This window comes from Sceloporus occidentalis, unplaced genomic scaffold, assembly GCF_023333645.1.
Source record: "Sceloporus occidentalis isolate IW3139 unplaced genomic scaffold, rSceOcc1.0.p SCAF_4, whole genome shotgun sequence".
NCBI lineage: Eukaryota > Metazoa > Chordata > Lepidosauria > Squamata > Phrynosomatidae > Sceloporus > Sceloporus occidentalis.
The window spans coordinates 195859716-195878606 of NW_028316984.1; the positions used below are offsets into that span (position 1 = coordinate 195859716).

Genomic DNA, 18891 nt, shown 5'->3' on the forward strand with positions numbered 1-18891 from the left:
GAAAGCCATTGCATGTTCTTGGACAAGTCACATTCTCTAAGCCTCCAAGGAAAGCAAAGGGGACCCTTCATAGTGACCCCAGGCCAATCCTGTTGCAGGGTTTTCTTGGCAAGATTTGTTCAGAGGAGGTTTGCCTTTGCTTTCCTCTGAGGCTGAGAGAGTGTGACTTGTTAAAAGTCACCCATAGGATTTCCAAGGCCAAGCAGAGATTCAAATCCAGATCTTCTGGAATCCCAGTCATAAACCATTATGTCACACCGGCTTTCCGCTAGTCACATTTACATGGGAGCATGTCATATAAAAGTCTCACGCCCTTCGGAGTAAACACACAAAAAGATCCTGTTGTCAACCTCTGTTTTTCAACTTTATTTGCTGCCATGTGGGCTTTTTCTTGCTCATCTGGGTTGCATTTTCTAGCAAAAATACAGGAGAAGCAGAAGCCTTCTGGCTGACCACCTCAATCAACGAATACTTTTAAAGAGTTCTTGGCAATCCTTTATGCTTCTTTGGAAAGAGCTATATTGCAAGAAAGGAATATGAGCTTTGCAAATCAGGTTCTACAGCAATATAGTGGATGGTTTTCAGAAGTGTAGCTATGTGGCGACGGCAGTGGTGGGAGAAACAAGGGCATTGCACCTCCAAAAAAAAGTTTGAGTTTTCTTTCAGTTCCCAAATTTTTAACATTGCAGAGAGTGAGACTCTAGAACTGGAGCTTTAGAAATTGTATTTCTTAATGCTCCACTGAAGTTTTAAGTTACTGCAATGTTAAAAATTTGGGGATTGAAGGAAAATTATATGGGGGAAGCCGTATTCTTATTGAGGAGAGGATAATGTTCCCCCTCTCATAGCTACACTCCTGATAGTCTTTGGGTTCATTCCCACTATGATTTAAATTGAATTATGAACCAGTTTATATGTCCGTTGTTCCCATTGGAAGTTGATTTCGATCCGATTCTGATCTGATAGAGTTCTTTAAAAGCAGGGTAAACGCAGAAAACCCACTCTTCTTTGATACTACTTTTCAAGAGGTTTTTTTTTTTTTTTAGAAGAACCAAATCACACGTGGAAATGACCTTCAGATCAGAATTGCATCTTACTGGAGGGAAGGGACTATGGCAGAGGGGTTGGCAGTGGATGTCACCCATCCAGCCTTTGGAGCCTTGAAATTTGCCATTTTTTGAGTGCTACTTTTGTCAACCTGCGCGGGTGGTGGCTTTTTAATTTTCCAACTTTACACTGTTCGATTCCTTCTGAATCTGGCAATGTTAAACTACAAATCCCAAGATTCCATAGGATGCAGCTACAGCATTTAAAGGAGTGTCAAACTGCATTATTTCTACAGTGTAGACACTTCCTGCCCCAGTGTTCCTGTGTTGGCATTTAGCAGTTCTTGGTGCTTTTTAAAATCTTAAAGTCCCGCCTCACTGTTCCTTATTTGCATATTCTTAGATTCTTCCATATTTCCTCTTTAAAGAACAGCTATTTAAATGGAAAGCATAACATTGCATAAGAAAAAAGAGACATCAGCTGTTTATCACAGTGATGCTGCCAAAACACATCGTCTTTATCTGTGCAACAGAGGTTCATGCTGGGTGTATTTGCAGAGATCAAATGCTGTGGTTTATTTCTGGAGAAATGTTATTTACTGGGAGCTAAAAACACTAAAGATGTTTGTAGTCATAGGAGGATAGGTACAATCACAGTATTTGTTGTAAGGGAAAAAACTGCCCGCAGACTTCCAGGCCCACCTAACCATTCTGTTGCCAAAAAACTACACTTACCATATCCATGGATTCTTTATCTATGGCTTCAACCATCTACCATCTACAGCTTGAAAATATTGCAAAAGGATATAAATTCCAAAAAGGAAATCTTGATTTTGCCATTTTTTGTAAGGGCCATTTAACAATGCCATTGTATTTACTGTATATACTCATGTATAAGTCTAGAAATTTTAGTCAAAAAGTTGACCCAAAAAACCTGGGTCGACTTATCCATGGGTCAATGTACGTACTGTATTTTAACTCATATGGGCCATCCCCTTTCTCTAAATAAAGTGGTAAAAGGCAAGAGCTTAGTTCAACTTGGGAACACCAAAAAGAAGCATGGATCCTGTCTACTCTCTCATCCATCCAGCCTTTAGGATGAGCACAAACAGTTATGCCTGCCAGAATTTTCTAAGTTCTTTGGCATCATTTTCCTTTGCATCATCCTTTACATCCTTTGTTACATGCCCCTAAGTTTTACCCTCGACTTGTCCACGGGTCATATCAAAACCATAATTTTGGTTTTAAAATCTGCCATACATGACGTCGACTTATAGTCGAGTATATACAGTAATGGGACTTGAGCATCCACAGATTTTGTCCCCCCACCCCGAGATCCTCCTAAAAATGCTTCCTTCTGAGAATTGCACAAATAAATGCTGCTCTGTGTTGGTATCCTTATCGAAGTAGTACAGAATTCAGAGACAGAGATCCAAAACCCACTGCCGAAATAATTCAGTTTGAGCCTGATTTAACTGTCCTGGCTCAATGCTTGGGAATTTTGGGAACTATAGTTTTGTGGGACAATTGGCCTTCTCTGTCACAAAGTCTCAAACTGGTCTCACACTGGATTATTTCTGCAGTGTGTTTTGGACCGTAGCTGTGTTAGTCTGGAAAAACGGTATCCAAAGGGATCTTGCAGCACCTTTGAGACTAACTGTGTGAAAGTTATAGCATGAGCTTTCATAGACTTGGTCTGCTTCCTGAGATGCACGGAGTGAACTGACCTCCTGGCTCATAATAATACTTATTTCTTTAAACACAGCTTGCTAAAATTATCGAATCAAGTGGCAAGCATATAAAATCTGGAGTTTTCCTCACATCTCCAGCATTTTGAACCTAAATCTTTTGAAATCCGATTTAACTGCACTGGAGTATAATACCATCTGTGAATGAGCTGAATTATATGCTTTGTAATATCAGCTGAGACAGAGTGCATGGGACTTTCATTCCATATTTATTTCCACATTTCTTCACTTATACTGATATTTAAATCTGTCTCCTAGACTGTTTTAATACCCCGATGTCAACTGCAGGTGGTTCAAGTCAATTTCTGAGACAATTGCCAGGGCAATATCCTAATTGTTTCTCAGACTTAGGGGTTATCATCAGCTTAGCTGGTACACAGGGATGACCTCACAGAGGTCTAGAGGTCCATCAAAGAGGGCAATGCACCCATGACCTCATAGTGCCCCTAGGGTGAATAAGCTGCCCCTACCAAATAGTTACACAATGTCATGGAGGTGGTGGGTCTCTTACCTGCATTGAAAATTGAAGTGAGTGAGTAATTGTGGAGGATTCAGGGAGAATCAACACAGAAATTGGTGAGTAGGGAGCCAAACAAAGTTGTTCAACAACTGCTTCCCATTTCTGTGCTTACAGAGAGAAAAGTTGTCTCATTAGAATATCTTCTGGGGAATGTGTGAACCTTTCCAGACTACAAGTCCCATCTACCTTAGTCAGCATAGCCAGTAATGTGGGATCCTTGTAGACCAACAACCTCTGAAGGGTCTGAATTGTGCTAGTGATTCCATGGACAGCCAAAAGGACAAACAAATGGGTCCTAGAGTTGATCAAGCCAGAAACCTCCCTGGAAGCCAAGATGACCAAACTGAGGCTGTCGTACTTTGGACACATTATGAGGAGGAAGGACTCATTAGAAATGCTGGGAAAGGTTGAGAGAAGTAGGAAGAGAGGAAGGCCAAATGCCAGATGAATGGGCTCTATTAAGGAGGTCATGGGTTTTATGGGGTTGCAGGAATTAAGCAGAGTAGTGAATGGCAGGGGGTCTTGGGGGTCTCTCATCCATAGGGTCACCATGAGTTGAGATCGACTTGAAGGCAGTTAACAACAACAACAACAACAACAACAACAAAAGGAACAGAAGAAGTTCACTGAAGAATATACCAGTTCTGGAGAGAGATGGTTTGCAAGAGAGATAAACACGGCAAACATTCTGACAAAAATAGACTCTTTCATGAAGCTCCAAAAACTCAACAAAGCAAAAACCAAGAACTGAATTGTTTTCTATCATGGACAAAGATAACAATATACTTAGCATGTCTTTGGGTGAGGTGTTTCCCTCAACTAGTGAAAGTTGTCTGCTTGTCAAATGGCATACAAAGAAGGGAGTGTGCTACTCCAGTCTTATTCCACTGTCGCTTTGGTCACATGCAAAGTGGTAGTTCCAAAGAGGAGAGCCTGAGGAAGAGGAGAGACTAAGGAAGTAATAGTGCCACTCTATTTCTGTTTTGTGGGACTTTTAAAGATTCAAACTGATAAACGATTAGAACAGAATGTGCCAGCTGTAAAACTATGGCTGAGAAAAAGAAAGTCTCACGTATAGAAGATGGAGCAAACTTGTTTTCTGCTGCTTCACAGATCAGAACATGAACCAGTGGATTCAAATTACAAGAACATTAGGAAGAATCTCTTTACTGTAAGAACTGTTCATCAGCCTTGGAGGGTAGTGGACTCTCCTTCTTGGGAAGTCCTTAAACAGTAATTAGATTGGCATCTTTTAGGAATGCTGACATTGTGTATTCCTGGATGGCCGGGGAGGGGGCTGGATTGGATGGTCCTACTTTAAATTATGGGTATTTTAACACAATGGGTAAGCTAGTTCAAACTTAATCCAGACAAGATAAGATGCTCCTGGTCAGTTGGAGGGTGGATCAGGAAATAAGGATTCAGTCTGTAGTGGATGGGGTTAAATTCCCCCTGAAATCTCACATTCACAGCTTGGATGTACCCCTGGACTTGGATCTGAGCCTGGATGTCCAGGTTTTGGCTGTGGCCAGGAGCACATTTGCACAGCTAAAACTAATGCACAGCCTGTGCCCATTCCTTGGAAGTCAGATCTGGCTACAGTGACACCTGTTTTATTTACGCCCTCCTGTCTGGACTGCTGAAACACTCTCTGCATGGAACTGCCTTTGGAAACTGTTCAGAAACTTTGTGGACCAAAATGTTGTTGACTAGGGCTGGTTACAGGGATTATGTGACTCCTTAGTTGAAACAGCTCCATTAGCTACCGGTCCATTTCTGGGTAGAATTCAAAGCACTGGTTTGACCTATCAAGCCCTATACGGTTTGAAAATATTGAATATATATATATTCAAGAAACCAAGCCTTGATTTTGACATTTTATGTAAGGGGCACTATTTTATTATACCATTGTATATAATGAGACTTGAGCATCCATGGATTTTGTATGCAAACTTATGTGTGTAAAGTAGTGTGCTGTATTCTTTAATCTGTATTGGAAATTATTTTTAAAATACGTTTTAAGTGTTTTAACTGTTTTGCAGTGGGTCCTCCATGTCCGCTGGGGCTTTGCTTTTTGGAATTTATATTTTAAAAAATATTTCCAAGCCATGGATGGTTTAATCCGTGGGTGAAGAATCCATGGATACGGAGTGGCAAATGTAATTATGTTTTTTCAATAATACTGTTGTTTAGTTCTTTTAAAACTTTTGTAAATTACTGTTTTAATCTTTTTAAATGATTGTAAGACGCCTTGAATCCCATCTTGGGAGAAAGATGGAATGTAAATTCAATAAATAAAAAAAATGTTTTTTAAGTGTTGTTATAATAATGTTTTTAATTTTGTTGTAAACTGCCAGGAGAAAGGTGGGATTAAAACAAAACAAAACAAAAATGAATAAACAAGTCAGCTGTTCTGTTGCTAGTTTTTCTGAGAACCCTGTCTCCAATATTCCGTCTACGTTGTTTTTTAGCAGAACATTTGTTTGCATTTTTCCAGTGTTACTGAAACAGCCTTTTGCATTCCAAATGAGGAAGTCCCTGGACTTCTAACCCTTAACATTCAGATTCCTAATCTCTTTATGTTGGTGTAAAATCACAGGGGAAATGGAAATTGCCCTGCTAAGAAAGTCATGACATCAGAAGGGGAAAAAACAAAAATAAGGACTTGTTTACTAGCTTGTCTCTTTCCTTTTCCTCCTTTGCTCTCATTCCCACAAAGACCACCATGATCCACAGCAGGCTGCAGAGCTGTGTGCTGATCGCTGGCTACCTTCTTTACCTCCTGATGGGTGCCCTCATCTTTCAAGTTTTGGAGAAAGATGCTAAGAGAGAACAACAAAGGACTATCTTAAGAATGAAGGAAGACTTCTTGAAGAACATCACCTCTCTCAGCCCAGCGGAGGTAGAGGTCTTCGTGGAGGTAAGTTATTGTTTCAGCAAGGATGAAGCCGATCTTGGAAGGCTTACTTACCTTCACAGAATCACAGGTGGGAAATTCTGCAAGTTGTAGTCTTTTAAAAAGTAACTTTTCTAAGCTCACAGATAGCTGGTGTTTGGGGAGATGTAGTCTTTTTAAAAAAAAATCTTTCTATCAAGTTCAGGGATGGAGATATAGTTCTGGCAGTTGCAGTCTCTTAAAATGCAACTTTTCCATGCTTAAGGATGGAGCTAGGCTGTTTCTGCACTCCAGAAATCATGCTATTTGACACTGCTTTAACTGCTGTGTTATAAAATCCTGGGATTTCGGTTTTGATGTGGCACTAGAGATCTCTGACAGAGAAGGCTAAATATCTCACAAAACTACATACCCCAGAACTTCATAGCACTGAGCTATGGCAGTTAAAAGTGATGTTGAACTGCATTATCTCTGTAGTGCAGCTTCAGCCTTTCTTTCTCTTTTCTAAGATCAGGAGTGGAGCTAGTGTCTTCTAAACTCTATTAAAAAACATGTTCAAATTGCCTATAGACCCTTTTGTCTTCATCCCATGACCTGAATATGTTTACATCACACTCATGGAACAAGACTGGAAGCCAGGAAAATTCTAGAGTTGACTTGGGAAGCTCTGCAATTACCTATTCTGAAAAGGTTTTTAAATTATTTTATGCAAACTCCTGCCTCTCCATCACATCACAATGATTCAGACTGAGTTACTGAACCATATCTCATTTTAGCTTTTATTATGTGTTGTCCATTAGCTCTGTCAGTGTTAGTGCTTTGCCACATAAGGCCAGCCCTACCATTAGGAAAAGCAATGCAGATGCTTCTGGCAGCAGAGTTTGGTTGTCATGAAAGGACAACGCAACAGTAGATATTTATTATTATGGCGCTATAATGCTGTTAAGGAAAAGAAAGATAGTTGTGAGATTCTCCTACTTCCATTGCTGAAATAACATGCCTAATCTAGTCAAAGAGCTTTCCACAAATCCAGATGCCAACTCTGACCACACATCTATTAAAGATAAGTCATCACAGGACCTAATCACATCACCTACAATATCAGAGGTACTTTCACTTGCTCATCCTCTAATTTGACATATGTCATCCTCTGTCAACAATGCCCTTCACAACTCTGCATTGGGCAAACAGCCCAGTCTTTGAGCCAGAGGATAAATGGATATAAATCAGATATAAGGAATGTAGATAGACAAAAATCTGTTGCAGAACTCTTCAGTCTTCCTGGGCAATCCATCTTGGCTCACAGAACAGTGGTCCTTGAACAAAAAAACTGCAAAGGAAAATTGAAAAGAGAAACAGCAGAACTGTAATATATCTACAAACTCTGATCCATCAGCAACGGAGACAATGGTTTCCTGGCACATTACACCAATCATAATCATAGTTAACTCCCATCCCAAGCCTCATGAGGGCCCTCTTGGTCAGTTCATTGTGTCTTCTTTATGATTCCCAGCCAGCATCACACTACATTCCAACAACATCGCCTCTGCCTACATAGCTATCCCTTTCTACCATTGTAACTGAGAACAACTGTATCAATATCTTAACAAAATGTAGGCCTGTGAGTCCATCATCATCATTTTCTTTCTTTCTCCTGTTTAATTTTTAACACCTTTGGCTGTTGATGAAGCCAGTGGAACTTCAAAAGCTTGCATCATTTATTTTATACATTTTGGTTGGCTCAATACAGGCATTGCTGTTTTGTTGGTTTTGGATGTTATTGTAACATTCATTTGGCCATCTGTCAGGTATTCTTTGATTGAGAGTTCCTGCATGGCAGTGGGTTGGACTGGATGGCCCTTGTGGTCTTTTCCAACTCTATGATTCTATGATTCATATGGTTATCTTGGGTATAGGCAACATTTTTCCTCCTGTCTTTGTCTTCCAATGACCATCATTAGAACTCAGCGTGTCACTCCATCACCATACTCACTAGTTTTGCATTTCTATGGCTGTTCACAAACACAGCCTACTTATGAAGGTCTGGTCCTGGACATGTCATGCCTCACATCAAGAAAACAGACTGAAGTCTATGAAAGTTTGTTAGTAATGTCTTTCTTTCTCTCAGTTAATCTTAAAGGTGCTACAATGGCCCTTTGCTACAATATCCCTTTGCATGAATAATCTGTGTGCCTCACTTTGGGGAAGAGGTAATGTTTGATGCTCTACTTCAGGCAGCAAAATAACTTGGGCCAGCCCTATATGGGCAAAGCTTTGAAGCATGATGAATTACCTAGAATTAGAACGCAGAGACCCAATCCATCCACTTCCTGCAACAGTGGGAACTGTCCAGCTTTCCTAATGCTGATAGATTGCAACTTCTAGCATTCCTCACCTTTAGCTATGCTGGGACTCGGTTGTGGAAGTTGCAGTCCAAGAACAACTGAAAGGTTGCACAATTTCCAGACTTACTGCCACTGTGTAATAATCTGCATAGTTGAATGTGGGATGCCATCACCCTGGCTTTCTTAGAGGTATATTATAACCAATGGTTGTCTTTTCTTGAATTACAGAATTTGATGGAAGCTGTAAGGATGGGAATATATCCAGTCGGAAATGGGTTTCCCAATGAACGAAGCAACTGGGATTTCAGCAACTCCTTCTTTTTTGTGGGTTCCATGTTATCCACAATAGGTGAGTGGGTTATGCTTCTCCCTTGAGAGAAAATTCAGTGTTGTGGCCTTGATCAGATAAACTGTGTCTTACGCAACTCCTCGGTTTTATTTTTGTTCACAAGGTAATCATCTTCCTTCACATCTTAACCTCCTCCATCCTGTCCTCCTCTTTCTGGTCTTAGAAAGATCTCTTTTTTCTAAGGCTATGAGTGATAATGACTTGATTTACCCTCTTTTTCATTCCTAGGTCAAACAAGCTATAAATAATTCTCACAATTCTTTTAAAGTAATACAGAATGGGGCAAGATGCGTGTGTGGGAGGAAATCTCATTAATAGGAGGTCTATGCAAGGATGTTTCTCTTAATTCTTATATGTTATATGATTTATGAACAGAGATGATTAAAGGGGGAATGACAAGGAGAGGATAAAATAGCAAGCCACTGAGAGATGTTGCTCATATTTGCTCTCATAACCGTTAAAAACCTAAGATGTTTATTCTCATATGTCTGAAGTTTTCTGGAGAGTCTCCATGTCTGAAAATAAAAGAGGCTGGGAATCTAAATTTTAACACAATACTGGAGCGAAAGAGGATTGTGTGGATTTTTTCCCATAAAGAATGCCAGATTGTTACGTCTAGAAACCTTCAGATTACTATATATTTTTCTTCAAATTTATATTAATTTCTATAAAGAAAGATATTTTGATATAAATTTGATGTATGTGAAATGAGGTAAAAATGTGTGTACCTTTTTTTCTTTTTATTCAGAAACAGTTGTTTTTGTTAAATTGATTATAACAAGTATAAAAAAATTGAGAATGTAAATAAGATTAAGTTGTGAAAGGAGCAAATCGAAATAAAAAAAAGATAAAAAAAAGATTACTATATATTTTATAGGGACACTGTGACATATGTTTCAAGAGTGATGGTGAATTCAGTGTGAATTATATTATTAATGTCATTTTCACCCCAATCACCACCACCAGTCTTATCCCTGAAATCACATAAATGAATCCAGAAGCATCTTTGAGACATAGGGTACATCTACACTGTAGAAATAATGCAGTTTGACACCACTTTAATTGCCCTGGCTCCATCCTTCACAATCCTGGGATTTGTAGTTTTGTGAGGCACCAGCACTCTTTGGCAGTGAAAGCTAAAGTAAAAATAGAAATTACACTATTCCATAAGAACTATAGCACTTAAATTCATGTCAAACTGCATTATTTCTACAGTGTGGATGCACTCTAAGGCTGCTGCCAGACTTAAGAATTAATGCAGTTTGACACTGCTCTAACTGACATGGCTCCATGCTATGACATTCTGGGATTTGTAGATTGTTGTGGCACCAGAGCTGTCCCATAGAGAAGGCTAAATATCTCACTAAACTACAAATCCAGAACTCTATGGCTCAGAAATGCAATTATTTATTTTACATATTCAATTTATATCCTAATATTCTCCCAAAATGGGATTGAAGATGGCTTACAATAATTTTTAAAAGATGGAACTAAAACTTTAATTACAAAAGTAAAAAATAATGAAATAATACTCATATAAAACATAACAATTAAAAACAGAGCATGATTTTACGTACCGCACCGAGTCTTACATTAAAGTCTACCTGATACATTGTTTTTAGAAATAATGTGTACGCGTGGGATGTAAATATAGGGACACTTTTTCTTAAATATTCTGTCATTTTAAAGAAAACATTCAATAAACCATTTCCCTCAATTTTTCCAGGAAACAAAAGGCTTTGGAAAAGAATGGGGAAAGGCTTTCCCCCTATTTTTCCCCATTCCCCCCCCCATCCCTGATATTCACATCTCCAACTGGAGTACATAACAACGGTGTACCATTTTTCTTTGAATTAATCTCTGTTGTATCCTTAACCAAACACTGAGTTAGCAGGAGAATCCATATCCTTGTAACTATAGAGTACACCTAATGAATGATACAAAGGAAAGGTAGATGGTTACATATGTTAGAGAGAAAACTATTCTGCACTGTGCCCCGGGAGGAAATGTTATAAACTGCAGAGGTCCAAGAACAAATTTTTCCTCTCATTCCCATACGTACTAAAACAGCCTCAGATGACACATTCCAGGCTGCTTCTTTTCTTGGCTCTGTCCATTTGTGTATTTCCAGCTGCAGATAATATTATTTTCCTAACTGGTCTTCTGATTATTCTGGAGTGCCTAGTTACTGTAAGTCTTCATGGGATTTCATCCCAAAACAACATGCTCTGGTCTTTCAACGGCACAGAACAGTGCTGCTGATTTCAGCTGAATACTTCATGTGAAGAAAATGTATGGGAAGGCATCTTAAGAGAGCATCCCTGCTCTCTTTCTGCTGACAGATGAAGAAATTTTCATTTAGGCAGGCGTTTGGTGGGTGCAGTTTCTTTGAATAATGTGGTGTGCTGTTTTACTGTTTTAATGGTTTTACTGTTTTTAACTATGCTGCTTTTTTACCTATGGAGTTTATCACACAAAGGAAATTGGGAGTTTATCCTGTGAATATCTTGGGAAAATCACGTAATTACACGTAATGATTTCATACAATGTTTCACAAAACCTGCCATTAAAGTGGTCACAAAGAAGCATTAATGCATATCTTTTTACTTTTGGGATTTCAGCAACAATGCATTTCCAATATCACTTTATTTGTGCAATTGCATGTGATAATCATTTGTGCAATTACCCGTCATTTCCGCTCAATTTGTGGGATGCTTTAAATGAGCTTTAATCTCTCTTTAATGCCAAAATCAGCGCCAGTGTGATAAACTCCTATGTTTTAAGGTTGGTAGTATTTAATTATTTTTTAAAAATTTGTAATAAGTGTTTAAAATATTGTAACCTGCCTTGAATCCCATTGTGGGAGTAAGGCAGGCAATACATTCTGGGAATAAATAAATAAATAAATAAATAAATACACTTTCAATTATGGAAATATTCCAATACGAGGAAACCCTGTTACCATAAATATGAGAGAAAAGCATCTCTCTGTACAGATGTTCAATCAGGCTAATAACTAGGAGATGGAAGCCCAACGATTCAATCCAAGGAGCAGAACAGAGAGTCTTTCATGTAATTAAGCATAAACAGAAGCAGGGAAGAAAAAGATAGTTTAGATTTCTGGACATGGCTAGAACATAGTCAAAGTGGTGGTTGTGGTCTGTAAAGTTCTCAGGCCCATGCTGTCTGAAGGACTGTATTGTCTCCTATGAGCCTGCCTGAACTCTAAGATTGGGGAGTTGTTTCTCTCAATCCCACCACCTTCGCAGGCATGTTTCTCTATGGCTGTTCCCAGTAGTGATGCAAATTTATATTTTTATTCTTCTCATAGCTGAATTGGGACAGGAAATATTATTATTCATCTTATTCCTCTGTGGAGAATGAGATATTTAATCTTGGTTGCTCCTCGCTCCAAGGGCCGTAACAGATGGGCAAGAAAAAGCGACTTGATCCTGCTTTTTCCAAAAATGGGTAGAAACCCCGCTGCCTGCACAGCCCACTCCCAAGACAGGATGAATACAGCCCAACCACACGGCACGGCATCGAGCCTCACTGCTGGGTATTTTTTTTGTTACCTCCCCACCATGCATGTGCACTGTCACACAAACATACCTACTGCAACCTCAAAATACCTCCCACATCCACCAAGATTCCATCCCATTGTGTGGCTGCCCCTTTGATCGGCCACACAGTCATCTGTATAATGCTCCGCCAGTACAGGGCATTTGTGTGTGAGTGATACATTGGCAAAGCACAATCAGAGATGCTCCCCCTACATTCCTCCTTTACCCTCCCTTCACCCATACCCCCTGTTGGACTGTCTGGTGTGTGTATATTGTAATCACACCTGTCAGAGTTGTTGTACATTCATTTCTTTGTTTTGCCGCAGCCTGACACTTGCCTCAAGGTGTTTATATGCAGGCATGGAGATGTGCATTTTCTTCCTTGAGTTGGACTATCTCGGCTTCTTTTGCTCCGGCTTTTAACCCCAGAACACAGCTTTGGTCAGGCTTCCAGTTGCTGTTGAGGAGTGCGTCATCTAAATGCCCCACCTGAGATGTGGTGCTGGAGAACACTTCTACAGATACCATGGACTGCTAAAAAGACAAATCAATTGGTCCTAGAGCAAATCAAACCTGAACTTTGCCTAGAAGTCAAAATGACTTCTACAGATACCATATAGACTTCTACAGATACAATTTCTAAATTGTGGCTATTGTAGTTTAGTCATATCTGAGAAAGCGTGCCTCACTAGAAGAGACATCAGTGCTAGGTAAAGAAGAAGGCAGCATGAAAAGGTGAAGACCATATTATAGATAGGTAGATTCAATCAAGGAATCCATGGGCTGAGTCTGCAAGAACTGAACAGGGCTGTTGATGACAGGATGAAGATGTCTCATTCATAGGAGCACTATAACTTGAGGACAACGTGAAGGCAGTTAATAACAAAATATGATGCTGGCTATGAGCCAGAAAGGAGATGTGTTAACACTGGGCGACAAAGCCCTCATGGTGCTGAAGTGTTAACTGGTATTATAATATATATAGTGTGCTTGCCTATCCATAGTACTTCATTCTGTGCATCTGTTGAAGCAGACTCAGTCTATGAGAGCTTAATCTAACAATTTCTTTCAGTTAGTCTCAAAGGCGCTACAAGATTCCTTTGCATACTGATCCAGTCTTTGAATTCTACCAAAGGGAACACAATAAACCATAAAGCAGGAATGGGAGTAGTTGAGCCTTCCAGATGTTGTTGAACTGCATCTCCCAGCATTCCTCATGACTGGCTACATTGGCTGATGGGAGGTGCAGTCCAAGAAGAGCTGGAAGGCTGCATGATTCCGCGCCAAGATTAAATTTCAGTCTTCATCAGTCTTGACCTTCCTTTGGCTATCATTAGACTCCACATTTGTCAGTTTGGTTCCTATTATCTTTTGCCCCTAGCCTCAGTCTTTCTGAGGCTTAATTATATTTTTAATATCATTTTGAATGTTAAACTGTTATATGCACTCTTCTGTCTCCAGCTGTGCTTTTGGCAGTTCTCTCCTTCTTTTAAAAACACACATTATTGTATTTCAATAATGCATGGTTCTCTTGTGATTCAGTTGTCCAATAGCCCTTTGGCTCTGTAGTTGTGAATTTGTAATAAATATATACATGACTTTTGTAGATGAAATTAAGTTGAATGTTCAGTTATACAAGCCATGTGCTTTTCAGTATTTCAGCATCATTTTTCTTTTGCAATGGTTGCCTTCATTTCGTTGCCTTGTTCTGCTTGGACAAAATGTAGTATATATTCAGTAAATAAGATAAATATTTAGGAGAAACCCAGTATTGCTCTTGCTGGCACAAAGAGGATGCTTATCAAAATGTTCTCTGCAACCCTTTTATCTTTCTATAGGCTATGGAAACCTTTCTCCCAAAACAGCAGGCGGTCAGCTCTTTTGCGTGGTTTTTGCTCTCTTTGGAATCCCTTTGAATATTGTCTTCTTGCACCATATTGGCAAGATTATCTCCATGCTTTGTGAAAGGTTGGCAAAATGGCTCTACAAGAAGGGAATAAAGAAGGTAATTAAATTTATTCTGTGCCAAGATCCAGCTAGAAAAAGCAGTAGCTGATGGCTTCTGTGTTGTGGGGAGGGAATCCCCTCTAGGTTTTAGTTGTCTGGACTGCAAAGGTGCCAGCTGAAAAGCTGAATGTTATTGTCATGTGTATTCAAGGGCTCACTTAGAAGGGAAAAAGGTCTCTGGAAATACAGAATGAGCCCCCAAACTGCAGGATTGTGGTCTCTAGGCACCTGAAGGTCTTACAGTGTGACTCTATGGTCAACTTCTGTTGGAAATACAGGGTTCGCTATTATGAATGAATGAATGAATGAATGAATGAAATTTTATTTCTAGACCACTATTCCTTGCAGATCACAGCGGTTTACAAAAACACCATCAGGGAGGGCTTGTCTTCTTCAGGCAGGCAGTTGGAGCTTGCCTGCCTCTCTCTCCCCAAGATGGTGGAAGAAGGGAGCTATTATGATTTTCCGTAGTACGTCTGGGAGCCTATTCCCCATGGATACTTCCCTTGATTTGGGAATTATGCTTTTAGTTGTTGTTGTTAGCTGACCTCAAGTCATCCTCCACTTATGGTAACCCTGTGGGTGAGATATCTCCAAGACCTCCTATCCTCTATGTCTCTGGTCAGGTCCTGCAGGCTCAGGCCCATGGGCCCAAAACACACTGCAGAAATAATCCAGTTTGAGACCATTTAACAGTCCTGGCTCAATGCTAGGGAATTTTGGGAACTGTAGTCTTGTTAGATATTTAGCCTTCTCTGTCAGAGCTCTGGTGCCGCAATGACTTTTGATTTTTGCAGATTTGATGCAGATTTGATGCAGATTTGATGAATATGATCTCTCTGGGAATCTGTAAATGCTTCAGCGCAACTCTGCCAGAAGCTGACCACAGAGTTATTTATTTTATTTTATTTTTTATGGTATTTATACCCCACCCTTCAGCCCTAAAGGCTTTCAGAGTTGTGCTGGAGAACCTAGAAGTTCCTAGAGAAAATATTTCTTTAGGCATTTTTGATCCTCTAGCATGAATCTATGATCAAGCTCTGGCAGATGTTGACCACAGAGTTGCACTGGAGGACCTGGAGATTTCTAGAGAGGGGTTCTCTCAGGTTTAAGAATAGTGGTTTTTTTATTTGTGATTTTTCCACATTCATGAGGGTCCTTCACCTCTAACTCCAGCAAAGGTGGAGGAACCACTGTAGTGCAAAAGAGCCCATAGCTACTGCGCAACAGCAAACTCATAGCAATTATTTTGAAAATGCTAAGCATATGCCAGCTATTTCTATATCCTACTCATGGCTCACAAGATACTGGCTGTTGCTGTTATGTGCCTTCAAGTCCTTTCCATCTTATGGAGATCATAAGGAGAATTTATAAAAATTAATCAACTTGTTTCAAGTCTGCTTTTGCACTGTCTTTCAGAAAACAACCAGATGTTTGACTCTTCTGTTCTTCCTGGTTATGGGCATTTTAGTGTTTCTTTGTGTGCCTTCAGCTATCTTTCGAAAGATGGAGGGCTGGACTTATGGTGAAGCCATTTACTTTGCATTTATTACCCTCAGCACCATTGGCTTTGGGGATTACATAATAGGTAAGATTTCTTGCAACTGTTTCTAAAGAATATTGCATGCTATCTTCTGGTAGTCTCTTTTTTTGAAGTCCCATCTTCTGGTGCAAAATTAAGAAACCTGGATCTGGACGCAGAAAGGGCTTAACTGGTTATCTACAGAGCTCATTGTAAGTGTTTGGTTATTATTTATTCCTGTATCCTAGTCAAGAATATAAAGCCTTGTGAAAAGCTCTCTGAACAAATAACTGATTTATATTGATATTTATTAATTTAAATATTTATACCCCACCCTACATCTCAGGGCAGCTTACAAAAAGCATTAAAACAAGTTACACAATTTAAAGCAATAAAATGCGTAAACAAACTAAAGTCACATTAAGCTGCAGTAGTAAGTTAACAGATTTAAAAAGATTTAATAGATTTAAAAAGCTTTGGGATGACTCAATGATACCCTACCCAATGGTTTTGATGAACACCCAAGTTAACTTGGTTCCAAATGATAAGAGTGTTGGAGCCAGTCAAGGAAGGGGCAGCTAGCTATAGAAGACAGGATAGATTTGAGTGTTGGACTACGACTCTGGAGACCAGGGTTCGATTCCCAGCTCAGCCATGAAAGCCATTGGATGATCTTGGGCAAGTCACACTCTCTCAACCTCAGGGGAAGGCAGTGGCAAACCCCCTCTGAACAAACCTTGCCAAGAAAAACCTATGATAGGGTTGCCTTAGGGTCGCCATAAGTCAGAAATGACTTGAAGGCACACAACAACAACAAACAACAGGAAAGCTTGCACCACTTGGCTTTTGTCTGAGGGCAAGATTCTGCCTCCTCCTTTCCCTGCAGCTGAGTTCATTGAGTACAAACTACTGTACTATGAACTCATTTTGCAGCAATGGAAGTAAGATGAGGACAAAGGAGGAAAGTGGGAGGAGGAGAGAATCTGGGGCATTTTAAAAGCAGCTAAGAAAGTGGGATGACCAATTAGGACCAATTGCCAAATCAGTAAAGGGTGTTGGAAGAAGGTCTGTGCACTCCTGAGAATTGCACACAGGCAATGCCAAACCATGGTTTGACATTACCTCCAAAGCAGCCACCATACAGTATCAGCTCTTCCACATCACTTAACTAGCATATATCTGCCCCAATAAGTGCTGAAGGCAATCATACAAAACTGCACTTGCCTTTGAAATCTCTTCTCTTATGCAAGTATTACTCTTCTTTCCCCCATATCTCCAGGGAGACAACAAGGCAAAGACTATTTTCCTGGCTACCGAATTTTGGTAGCCATTTGGATTATCTTTGGACTTGCCTGGATCGCTCTACTGTTTAATCTACTGACAACACTGTTGGAAGACCCAGAAGAAATACCCATGGAGGAGTATCTTCAAGTGAAGACAGTTCCAAGAAAAAAGAGGAACCCAGAAAGGGATGCATCTTTGAGGTTTCCACTAGAGGATGATTTATCATGACATACTAATAGAGACAGATAGAAAAATCAGATATAACACAATGGTGATTGATGTTGTGTTCTTCATCTACAGCTGGTTTTCTGAAAACTGAGCAACTGAACTTTGCAAATAAAAGATGAAATAATCAAGAATTCTGCAAGGATATTTCACACTGTTTCTTTGCAGAGGATATATCCAAAGTGAAACACTGAAAATGTTTCATGCCTAGTATTATTTTATTTGCTGTGTTAACATTTCCTCAGGAACTTTGCCTGCCCCTTTTCTTTGGATGCCTAAACTCAGTGGTGTCACTCAGGTTGGCATTGCCAGGTGTCACCCCCTCCCCATTGACCTCCTCCCATACCCCACCATACAGAATCCTTAGGAGCATTTTTTGTACTAATGTAATCATAAATCATAATTCCTGTATATCACTGAATGTAATGGTAATAGTTGTGACATAAACAACTAGCAAAATTAAAATTATACCTTTAAATTACAATATCATATGCACAGCCTAAATGTCTTTACATGTACATAGTTTCATGTGATGAAGGGGAAATTTTTCTAAAGAAAAAATGTTTCTAAAGAAAAAATTGAAAGAATAAATTTTGATTTGTTTGAAAAAATGTTTAAATTTGAAATTTTAAAAAATCTGGGGTCCCTCCTTTGTCCTGTCTGAAACCTAAAGGCAGCTGGAGATATTGTCACAGTTTGTGATCTAAGTCCCCTCTCCATGTGATATTTTACAGCAGAGCTCAGAGGTATCCTTCTTTCCAGATATTTCTGGATTTCATCTCCCATCATCCCCGAGTCTGTACAGCCAGCTGTAAGGAATAATGGGATATATAGACTGACATCTGGCCAAGAGGGTACACATATTGAGGTAGTCATAGTATTCTAGTGCCGATCACTTGTTTCAAATATAGTGTTGCAAATACAAATGTTAATTACATAGCATTAAGCCATGGCAGTTAAAATGGGGTCAAACTGCATTATTTCTGCAGTGTGGATGCAGTCCCTGTCTGAAATCTAAAGGCAACTGGAGATATTGTCACAGTTTGTGATCTAAGTCCCCTGTCCATGTGATATTTCACTGGCAAAGTCTGTCCATGGGATTTTCCTCTGAGTTTGCCTAGGTATTCATAGGATTGTGTTGCTACTTTTACAGGTGGGTATGTAAAGAAAAGCATCTGAAGGCTCTCGCTTAAAAAAAAATGGTGATGCTGTGGGACTTATCATTTAAATGTGAGAGAATCAAATAATTAAGAGATAAATGGGATGAAAAGATTCTGATAGTGACTGTGAAATTAAAATTGCAACCCAATCTTTATGAAAGGATGGCTCAGGAGCCAGTGGCAATTGGTGGGCCTTCTCTTGGGGTGATGCCCTTCCAAGAATGAA

General features: G+C 39.6%; 1 protein-coding gene across 1 annotated transcript; it reads left to right on the plus strand.

The window, feature by feature from the left end:
* The first annotated feature begins 6027 nt into the window (after positions 1-6027).
* On the plus strand, positions 6028-18034 carry LOC149315238 (potassium channel subfamily K member 16-like). The gene is made up of 5 exons (XM_089523627.1): positions 6028-6234; positions 8784-8904; positions 14306-14472; positions 15894-16062; positions 17276-18034. Exons 1-5 carry the CDS (start codon positions 6040-6042, stop codon positions 17506-17508), a joined length of 885 nt encoding a protein of 294 aa, XP_089379753.1. The 5' UTR covers positions 6028-6039; the 3' UTR covers positions 17509-18034.
* Positions 18035-18891: the final 857 nt, after the last annotated feature.

Bases quoted from the DNA above. Each gene is read 5' to 3' on its own strand.
- LOC149315238 (XM_089523627.1), top strand. From the start codon at position 6,040: ATGATCCACAGCAGGCTGCAGAGCTGTGTGCTGATCGCTGGCTACCTT. The intron at 6,235-8,783 runs GTAAGTTATTGT...CTTGAATTACAG, and splicing joins AGGTAGAGGTCTTCGTGGAG to AATTTGATGGAAGCTGTAAG. The intron at 8,905-14,305 runs GTGAGTGGGTTA...ATCTTTCTATAG, and splicing joins TTCCATGTTATCCACAATAG to GCTATGGAAACCTTTCTCCC.